The sequence below is a fragment of the Brachyistius frenatus genome, unplaced genomic scaffold (genome assembly GCF_029030835.1).
Source record: "Brachyistius frenatus isolate BFR_SWC_R1_liver_20210118 unplaced genomic scaffold, ASM2903083v1 Contig_388, whole genome shotgun sequence".
NCBI lineage: Eukaryota > Metazoa > Chordata > Actinopteri > Embiotocidae > Brachyistius > Brachyistius frenatus.
Window position 1 is genome coordinate 176946 of NW_027210987.1, and position 10558 is coordinate 187503.

The following is a 10558-nucleotide window of genomic DNA, read 5'->3' on the forward strand; positions in this document are numbered from 1 at the left end:
ACAAAAAAAAGTTGGGTGGAAGTGGAGAGATGCGTTCAGTTAGACACCGACAGGTAGAGGTGCACAGGAAGTCGAACGATTGGGCCTTCAAAATAAAGTGGCATTTGCCTTGGCGACGTTTAGACCACGCATAAAGGGAACATTTCTGGGAATAAATGTCAATGAGACGTCTTCTCTCTCAACGACTGGTTTTCTGTCTCCTTGTGGTCATTTTTTTCTTTTACTTTGCACTTCAACTTAATTTATTTATTTATAAATAAAGTATTTACATGTCTTTGCATGATTATTTTGTGTCTGTGTACTGACTTATTGTGGTTTTAGTTTTTCTGGTCATTTTACATCTCCCTGTAGTTTTTTGTTTGGCTTGTCTTTTTAGTCATTTTGTGTCTACGGGTCCCTTTGATTTCTCTTTGTAGTTGCTTTATGTCTGTTTGTGGTCTTTCTCACTATACAATCAATTTCCATCTCTTGTAAGTCATTTTGTGTCCTGTAGTGATCGCTTTTTGTCCTTTAATTGAGCAATCTAACTGTCAAAAACTGAAATGTTGATAGTTTCTTGATACAGGAGGCTAAACAAAACAAACAAACAAACAAACAAACATGTAGCTGTCACAAGGACAGATACAGGAGATCATTCCTGCCGACCGCAATAAGACTGTACAATAACTCACCTCTGGCAAAATCCATCACATAACAATAACACTGTTGACTGTGTTTCTTGGTTGTTTGTATATCAAATATATAGATATATACTCTATATACTGTGCATTTTATATTTAATATTTTTTTACTGCTATTTTATTGCTTTTCTATTATTCTAGTATTATCTTATTGCTTCTGTATGCTGCTGTAGCGAAAAAATTTTTCCCTGTCTGTCTATCTTAGTTCCACCTAAAAAGGCTTGCTGTTTTCCTCAAGTCTTTTATTTTGAAAGAGTGAACCGGAACCTCCCCCTGTTTGCAGCCCGTCCGTCGTCCCGTCTGTCCGGCTGTGGGGAAGGTCGACAAACACCGTCCAGAAAAAGCAACCGACGGGGCAAAAACTTCTCACGTGTTTTTCTTTTTTCCCCTCCGCTCTTCTTCGCTCTTCTTCAACATCTCCCCGCAAAAAAAACAAACAAAAAACATTTAAAAAAAACACCAAAACTTCGGCGCCGACACGGAAGCGCTGCCAACGGAGGGCCGCGAGGGATTTGACTTGTTTGTCCTCGGGAGTAAAAAAAAAAAAAAAAAAAAAAAAAAGTAGTTGAACTCCGAGGTGGAAATGGAGAGCCCAGCTGAGTGAGGCTGGAGGCTGGAGGAGGCTGGATCTGGCAAAAAGAACAAGTTGGGAGTCCTGCCCTGCTGCTAGCAGGCTAGTTAGCATGCTAAGACACTCCGCTACCTCGGGTAAGTTCAGAGATTTAAAGAGAACAAAACAAAAGTCTTTTTTTTTAAACTTTTTAATGTCAGATGAGCGTGAAACTGTCCGGATACAAGACAAATCAACTGAAGTAGACTTCGAGAACACATTAACATGAGTAAGGCCTGCTCTTTTTTCTTCTTCTTTATAAATGTAAAACTCAACTAAAGTGTCATTGTGCGTTAAGTTTCCAAAATAAAAGTACTTAATTTTAAACATGTAGGGCATTTGGAACTTTGTTTTGAAGGCTGTTTCCGGTCAATTCTCCCCTCGCGCTAAGTCTTTTAAACAGAAAACAACTTTTAAACAATAAATCAAGCTGCCTTCCAGCTCGGAGATGAGTGACCATCTGGGACAGTCCCGTTATTTGGGTTATTTTTCCCACAATGGGCAAAGCAGTGCCGTGTTTTGTTTTTTTGGGGGCCATTTCAACACATGTCTGGAAGGGCTTTGATCACGTTTCATTTCTTTGGGCTGAAAGTCTCAATATGGCTTCATCACACCGCTTCCATGTTAAAGAGCCGGTGTGGGACTTTAGTGTTTAACAAAACAAGACAAAAACAAAAAAAATAGCTGCTGCAACATAACTCCTGTCATGTGTACAGTTTAAATGTTAATAGACACACAACCCCCCCCCCCCCACACACCCCCCCAGAGACTTGGATTCATATTTCACTTTTGTGTTTTGCATTTCACAGCCTCCCTCCACCGCCGCTGCTCTCCAGCCTGTGATTCTCCGGGGGAGCTGCTTTATCTGTGGCAAGACCGCTGCTGACATTGCAGCTTTCCCCCCTACCCCCCTCCCCGCCCCCCTCCCCCCCCCCCTCCCGCCCTCCTCCCCACCCCGATGGATCGAAGTGTAGTTGAGGATCTTATTTTCCGTGGGAGTTCTGCCTGAGTCCCGAGGATAACTTTGCACCCCGCCCCTCACCCCCCGCCCTCACCCCTCCGCCCCACCCCCCACCCCCCTTTTCCTCTATCCCACTTAAGCTTTCTTTGTAGAGAGGCTGGATGCCGCGGGGCCAGCCGCTACCCTCCCCAACCCCCCCCCGAGCAATCTTTTATTTTTGTGTGTGCCGTGAGCATCCATACTGACTGCGCTCGGGCAATTTTCTCTGCATATGACACCATCTGAGATGGGGTCCTGGTAGGCTTCCTCGAGGGGGGGGCTTGAGGTACCGCCTGCCAGCCGGACCGTGTGCCAGACCTTCTGGTTAAAAGGGACACTTTAACAAAACAAACAAAAACAACAACAAACAATGTCTTTGTGAACTCTTGGGAGTTGTTAAACCGGGCTCGGTCGCGTTGGTGAACTGTGGCTTGCGGACGCCGGCTCGTCGGGACTTCGGGCGTAATCAGCTTCATTCATGAGCCCCGTGCCCGAGTCAGCGTACAGCCTGGATGTTGGACGTCCCGAGTGTGTGGAATCAGCTGTTGTGGTGATGAGGCAGGGCTCCTGGTGGCCTGTGTGGCTGGCTGGGCAGCGGCCCGAGGTGATGTGATGGGGTGCCGTAACAGCAAGGTCCTCCCGGAGCCTCCAGGGGACGTTCAGTTGGACCTCGTCAAAAAGGTCAGTACAAGGACTGCGTAACCGACGGCGACAGCGTTGGTTAGCGACGCAGACGCGATGCCGTTAAATGCTGCCGTGTACATATTTCATTATAAAAGATATCTTCACCAAGTTCTACAGCTAAGGATTATTTTTTTTTACCCGTTCATCAATTTAGTCTGTACTTTATTATTTCTGTATTTGTTAACGAGTTAGATTTTTTTTTTCCGTCCCGCCTGTGATTGACGGTGTTCCCGCATTTCCCAGGTCGATCCTCCGCAGCCTCCTCAGACAGATATCTACAAGCACTTCATACGAGGCGACGGCACCGGAAGCAAGGTGGGCGTGGCCGGCGGAAGGGCCGGCGGAAGGGCCGACTTCGCCTCCCCGGCGCAGGCGGCCACGCCCACCGCCCCGCCCCCCAGGGACCCGTCCGACCTGTCGGACCCTCAGCGCAAGAAGGTGGCGAAGTACCGGGCCAAGTTCGACCCCCGGGTCACCGCCAAGTACGACATCAAAGCCCTGATCGGCCGCGGCAGCTTCAGCCGGGTGGTGCGGGTGGAGCACAAGAGCACGCGGCAGCCGTACGCCATCAAGATGATCGAGACGCGCTACCGGGAGGGGCGGGAGGTGTGCGAGTCGGAGCTGTGCGTGCTGCGCCGCGTCCGCCACGCCAACATCATCCAGCTGATGGAGGTGTTCGAGACGGCGGAGCGCGTCTACATGGTGATGGAGCTGGCCACCGGCGGCGAGCTCTTCGACCGCATCATCGCCCGCGGCTCCTTCACGGAGCGCGACGCCACGCGGGTGCTGCAGATGGTGCTGGACGGCGTCAAGTACCTGCACACGCTGGGCATCACCCACCGGGACCTGAAGCCCGAGAACCTGCTCTACTACCACCCGGGCGCCGACTCCAAGATCATCATCACCGACTTCGGCCTAGCCAGCAGCAGGAAGAAGGGCGACGAGTGCCTGATGAAGACCACCTGCGGCACGCCGGAGTACATCGCCCCTGAGATCCTGGTGAGGAAGCCGTACACCAACGCGGTGGACATGTGGGCGCTGGGCGTGATCTCGTACATCCTGCTGAGCGGCACGATGCCCTTCGAGGACGACAACCGCATGAGGCTCTACCGGCAGATCCTGAAGGGGAAGTACAGCTTCTCCGGAGAGGTGAGGAGGTTTTTCCCGACGCGTTCCTCGCACCTCCAGATTTCCCGAGAGGTCCACGTGGTCGCAACGCACCTTTCGACCCCTCGGCCGCCATTTTGTTTCCTCGTCCTTAAAGCGCACGCTCGCTGATTTACGCCGCTGACGGAGGCGTCCGTTTCATAGCGTGGGATGTGAAGGGTCGAAATAAGTCCCAGCGAAACTACGTTCTGGTCTGACGTGCGTACGGGCACGTTTCGTAGTTGAAAAAAAAAATGCGAGCCTGCGGTGAGAACGTTTCCCTCTTTTACAGCTGTGATAAATAACCTTCAACGTTTAACAGCTGTAGCCCAGGAAATAATCACAGGCCAGACGTGTGTGTGTGTGTGTGTGTGTGTGTGTGTGTGTGTGTGTGTGTGTGTGTGTGTGTGTGTGTGTGTGTGTGTGTGTGTGTGTGTGTGGGGGGGTGTATGTGTGTGTTGTGTCTCCTCTGCTGATTTACCTGCTGTGTGAAGAGGAATCTACAGGGAGACTAGAAATACAGCTGGTTGCCAAGCATACACAAACTCTGTGTGTGCGTGTGTGTGTGTGTGTGTGTGTGTGTGTGTGTGTGTGTGTGTGTGTGTGTGTGTGTGTGTGTGTGTGTGTGTGTGTGTGTGTGTGTAAAAGCACGCAGCCCTGATATTCCCAACTCCCGTCTTATGTAGGGAGTCGAGTTTGACTCACCTCCGGTCACTAAATGTCTCAGAGTCAACAGCAGTTACCAGAAACATTTGCTTTACGGGATGTTTGACCCGTTTTGGAAACTGCGATTCTCTAATTGTTTCCTTTGACGATATCGAAAGGATAAAAAAAAAAAACGACCCGCTGACTCGAGTAAAACAAAACAAAACAAAACAACACGACCCGGTTAAACGTTTACTTTCTCGCCGGTACAACAAGACGTTGAGCTTCGTGCTTCTGCTGCCATCTTGTGTCCCAACAGGTGAAACTCGGCAAACAAACCATACAAGTTTCAGGAATTGTAATTTGCTTCAGCAGCTTATTTAATTTGCTTATTCAGCAAATATAATAATTCAGAAATAAAAAGTAGATGTCTTTCATGGTTCTGTTATATCACAAAAAAGATGGGCTTTTATTAGATGTTGCCAAGCTGTATTTATTGACATTTGCATAATCCTTTTAACGTATATTGGTAAATTCAGTTGATTTATAAGAAATTATGTACAATTTTTAACTTCATATTTCGTTGGGGATATTTTTGCTGCTAATCACTTTTTGCTGTCTGAAAACACATCTGAACAGGAACTTTTATATAATCAGGGAAAAAAATGTGAATAAGAAAGTTACAATTTTATATTTTAATCAAATTTCTGCTCACTATCAAAAAGAAAAAGTTTATTCTTGTGTGCTTTCTCACTATATTCTTCGCACATTGTGAACAGCACATGTTCCAGGTATTATTACAATGTGGTGAAATTAAAGCCACACAGTGGCCAGTTTATTAGGCACGCCCAGCTAAGACTAACCGTGTAATACAAGAAACCATTAAATTGTTCATTTGACGCCACTATTACGACGTAAGCCTCATCAGATTTAAATAATGTGTGAAGGAAGAGGCTTTTATTGAACATAGAAATTAGATTAGAGTTCACCAAAAAACGGTTCAGGTGCAGAAATGACATATAGACAACTAAAATATACAATGACATGACCAATTCTCCTGATGAGATGATGTCATCGTGATGGAAATATGACACTTCTGTTGGTTTCATGCAGCTGTTTTCATATAAATAAATGCAAACAAACCTAATGACTATAAAAAATGATTGATATTGATCATTTCGACGGACCTACTTTCCAAAGACCTTCTCAAAGGCAGATATTTATAACAGTTATGCGTGTATATATTACTGTTGATGACAGCCTCTCTTCCCCCCTCACCCCCTCACCCCCTCCATGCAGCCGTGGCCCAGCGTGTCCAACCTGGCCAAGGACTTCGTGGAGCGCATCCTGACGGTGGACCCCGGTGAGCGGCTGACGGCCGGTCAGGCCCTGAAGCACCCGTGGGTGGTGAGCATGGCGGCCTCCTCCTCCATGAAGAACCTGCAGCGCTGCATCTCGCAGAACCTGCTGAAGCGGGCGTCGTCGCGCTGCCACAGCACCAAGTCGGCGCAGTCCACGCGCTCCAGCCGCTCCACCAAGTCCAACAAGGCCCGGCGGGTGCGCGAGAAGGAGCTGCGCGAGCTGAACCGCCGCTATCAGCAGCAGTACAACGGCTGAGACGACTTGTCTGTGTGTGTGTGTGTGTGTGTGTGTGTGTGTGTGTGTGTGTGTGTGTGTGTGTGTGTGTGTGTGTGTGTGTGTGTGGAAACGACTCTGGAGCTGAAGTTGTGTTTCGAGGCCAAAAATGGCTGCTTTCAAAAACAAGAACGATGACTTGACTGAAAAAGCGGAAGAGTCGCTTGCTGCCTTGGAGACTTTCAAAACAAAAAAAACTATGAAATTCCTGAACTCCCGATGACACACCCGTAGACTCATGGTCTCTCCATCCGTTCCCTCACCTCCCCCCCCCTTTTCCCCCGGATGGTGCCTTCCTCCTCCTTTTTCCTTCGTCGTCCTCCCGATCTCCGTGTCGCTACGTGTTTATTTATTATTGTTGATGATTAGTCTCCATTCAGACGGTCGCTGGTTAATGACCTTCCACAAGGATCTGTTGAACAGAGTTCTGGATACTGAAGTTTCGAAGAGGAGATTCTTCCGATCGGTCGGGGAGGAGGAAACGGACCCCCCCTTCCTCCCCCACACTCCTCCCCTTCGCTCGTTTCTGATCGAAAAAAACAAACGAAAAAAGTGCTGTGAATTTATTACTTTACTAATTGTACAGACCTTGTCTTTAAAGATGTCGGTTCATCATGTCACGCTGCGACGTAATCGCACCTTTCCAAAAGGCCAAAATGAAGGCGTTTTTTTTTTTTTTTTTTTTTTTGGGGGGGGGGGAGGTCAATTCTAAGCTAATCATCAAATCTTGCCATTTAAAAAAAAAAAAAAAAAAATTAGCTCTTATGTCAAAAATATTGTGAAGCTGTTTTAATCTTTTAACATCTTTTTTTAATTAGATGATAATTGGTCACATTCCCTCACGAAGTACCAGCTCTCGAGTCACCGTCGGTTTCTCCTCGGTTACGATGGCGCGACTTCTCAAAGCAGCGATGAAGGCAAAGATCTTGGTTACGCAAAGTCGGTCCAGACTGAGCCTTTTTTTTTTTTTTTTATTTTTTTTAAGGTTAATATAAAATGCCAAATTAAAGCAGATTCTACAAAACAAACTAGTTCTTACGTAGAGATTATCGTGGCCGCCCCCTGAAAATGTGCTTTTTCCCCATGTTGTCGGAATCATAGATAAAAGTGTTCGTAGCTTCCGGGTCTGAAACATGAGGCCGATGCCGAAGTGCCTTAAGATGCAATACCACCGAGCGCCACTAGAGGTCCTAGGTTTTCCGGCTCCATAGACTCCCATTCAACTTCTTTTTTGAAATACATTTTTTTAAACACGTTATCTCGGTGTTGTTAGCTAAAGTCGCTCCTTCTTAGTTTTCTGGAGGTCCGTCTGCAAATAATCTCTCATTCATTAGAAAATAAACTTCAAAAAGACCTGTTTTTGGGCTCTTTGATTGACAGGTGAAGGTTACAGCTATCGGTGGGCGGGACGTAGTGTCGTCGTGTGTCCGGTCAGATCGAATCCACCCCAGTTCGTCCAAATATGGTCACCTGTGACTCCGAACCACTACGAACTAGCGGGATGGGGACGGCCACGATCCGAACTCGAAGGCTTCACAAACCGACGGGCGGCGTTTGGTCGGGAGTACAAAAAAAAAGAAGTGACAAAACAACCTCGTCGGCCTCCACATATAAACCAACACAGGAATTCAAAAATGGAGCTCAGGAACTCGTATTATTTGTACACTACATTTCTACGTGTTTTGAAGTACTGATGTTTCAACAGGGAGGCCAGGCTAACCGAATGTGGCTGTTTCACCTCATTTTCGGACAAAGTCCATTTCTTCCTTTTCACCTGAAACAACGCCGCCGCGTCAACTGTCGTCAAACCTCCTTCTCGAAATGCTCTCGAAAAGCCTCCCACTTTCCCTGATGGGATATTCAACAGGCGTTAAGGTGGATTTTTTTTTTCCCACTCTGAAGACTAAAAGAGGAGAAGGGTTCGCATACGGTTGAACAAAATGCTGTTTAATAACCACGTAGTCTTGGAAGACTTTTAGTGACATTTCACTAATTATCTAATAATCGTCTTTCTCTCCGCTTTAAAACTTCGTCAATTCTACTGATTCTGATACAGTAATTTTTTTTTATGTGTGCTTACATAAAGAAAACAAAAGCCAAACCCACAAAAAGGATTTGAAGATATTTCTTTTGCGCCATAAAACTTATTTTTGGACGTTTTGTCACAGGTTGCCACGGTGACTTTTCAAAACAGTCTTAAAACATTTAAACGGCACAATGCAGCTTATTACATGTTACTAAACCTCTATAAGGTCTCTAAATTTATGATTAGCTGGTGCAACTCCACCCTGATCCCGATCAATCCCTTTGATCCGCGAATCATATGCATGATTTTAACTAACGGTACAAAACTGAGCACAATGCAACCATACAGTCTCACACACAAGGCTTCTTTTAATTTGAAAGGATTATTTGTACTTCCTCTTGTAGGTGCACTTAATTGATTCCGAAGCCTCCGTTGTGGAAGAACTCGTCAGATCTGCAGTGATCTCGTATCCCGGCAACCGTCACCTGTGGACGAACTCATCAAAGCTCCGATGATGATCGGTTGATTAGAAATGATTTATTCCAGCTTGGGTTTTTTTTTTCCCCTAAAAGTTGCTGAACTTAAATACTGCTAAAAAAATATTGTCCTTTTTTTTTTGTTGTTGCTATGTTTGTATCTGTCGAAGCACTTCATGTACAGACTTTTAATTGATTTTCATTACCTGTTTATTGAATCTGTTCACTGTGTTTTTATGTATTTTGATCTCTTTTTTTTTTTTTTTTTGCTGTGATCTGCCCTGCAGTTAAAAAAAAAATCATGCTGTTGTTGTGAATTTTTTTTTTTTAAACGTGTACTGGAAACCGAATCGAGCCATGTCAGCTGACCTCAGTTTGTTTTTTTTTTCTTCCAGGATGCTTTATTTTAATTTTTTTGTCATCTTTCGACTCTTTTTCCAATTTTTTCGTCGACCCTTTCTGTTCTTTGGTCTCGCTGCTGTTTTTCTGTCCTGATTTCTCGCCTCCTGAGAGTAAATTGCTTCTTTTCTAAAAGACCTCTGGTGAGGATTTTTTTTTCATCAGAACTGATAACAGGTACACTTAAAAATCTTCACTCTTCACCCAAAATATCTTTTTTTTTTTTTTTTAACATCAAATGCAAACTCTGCAGGCTTTAAAGAGAGCATTTCAGACATTTTTTTTTTTTTTTTTTAGTGAGAAAGACATTGTGGTCGCATAAAAAAAATTAAAAATACCATTTTGGGTGAAAAATTCACACGTCCTGCCAAACATCTAGTAGTTAGTTTACTGATTTTTGTCAATAACACGGCATCTATGAAATGTCACGAAAGGTAATCATTTGGACTTGAAGGAGTCAACATCAGTGTTGAGTGCTCATTGTGCGCCACGTTCACTGAATCAGTTCGCTCTGCAGAACATCTGCACATTTGTAAAAGTGTTTCCTGTCATGGTTTTTTGTGATTTTTAAATTTTTTTATATATATATATAAATGCTGTGGTCCTAAATGAAGTAGCTAGCTCAACACTGTTACCTGAAAACAGTCGTTCGTCTTGTGTCGTCGTGTCAAAATGAATAACGCGTTGATTCCTATACCATTAACTCTTTAATTTTTTTAATTTTATTTTTTTTTAAACGGTGAGTTGTGTGTGCCAATAAAGCACTCGAACCTGAACTGATGTTTTTTTTTACTCTTATCCGTGTTTTTCACGGCTCTTTCATCACACTGTCTCAGTGGTGGGAAGTACTGTAAATATCAGCCTCATTTGCTGTTCTGTTTCCTGTCGGTAAACAGCGCCCACTACCGGCAAACACGCGGCATGGCGGGGAAGGCTGGACCAAAGTGCTGGACTTGGAGGCCTGCTGGGTTGCCAGGTTTGATAGACAGCGTCCCACAAAGGTGTCTTTTATTTGAGAAAAGGAATAAGAAAGTGTAGATGGATAGGTTTTTTTTTTTTTAATTTTAATAATAACAGTAATCATAGAGTTGTAAAAGTAGAAAATGATGTTGAATAATTACATCAAAAGATAAAACATTAAAAAAAAAAAAAAAACGTGTAGGCTGAAGCCCAAAGCTTATTATAGCAACGCTTGATACTCGACCCAAATTAGTAACGAAACATGACAAATAAGGAACAAAAAAAACCCAAAATACA

At 44.8% G+C, this 10558-nt stretch overlaps 1 protein-coding gene across 2 annotated transcripts; it reads left to right on the top strand.

The window, feature by feature from the left end:
* Positions 1-900: 900 nt before the first annotated feature.
* Positions 901-10077, top strand: pskh1 (protein serine kinase H1). Of its 2 annotated transcripts, none has more exons than XM_069724655.1 (4): positions 901-1388; positions 2100-2971; positions 3218-4123; positions 6065-10077. In XM_069724655.1, the coding sequence occupies exons 2-4, from the start codon at positions 2903-2905 to the stop codon at positions 6380-6382; spliced, it is 1293 nt and encodes a 430-aa protein (XP_069580756.1). In that variant the 5' UTR covers positions 901-1388; positions 2100-2902; the 3' UTR covers positions 6383-10077. The 2 variants fall into 2 exon arrangements, with proteins under 2 accessions (XP_069580756.1, XP_069580757.1); XM_069724656.1 differs by lacking the exon at positions 901-1388 and adding an exon at positions 1402-1519.
* Positions 10078-10558: the final 481 nt, after the last annotated feature.

Coding starts and splice junctions, on each gene's coding strand:
- pskh1 (XM_069724655.1), top strand. CDS start 2,903: ATGGGGTGCCGTAACAGCAAGGTCCTCCCGGAGCCTCCAGGGGACGTT. Junction 2,972..3,217: donor AGTTGGACCTCGTCAAAAAG/GTCAGTACAAGG, acceptor CGCATTTCCCAG/GTCGATCCTCCGCAGCCTCC. Junction 4,124..6,064: donor AGTACAGCTTCTCCGGAGAG/GTGAGGAGGTTT, acceptor CCCTCCATGCAG/CCGTGGCCCAGCGTGTCCAA.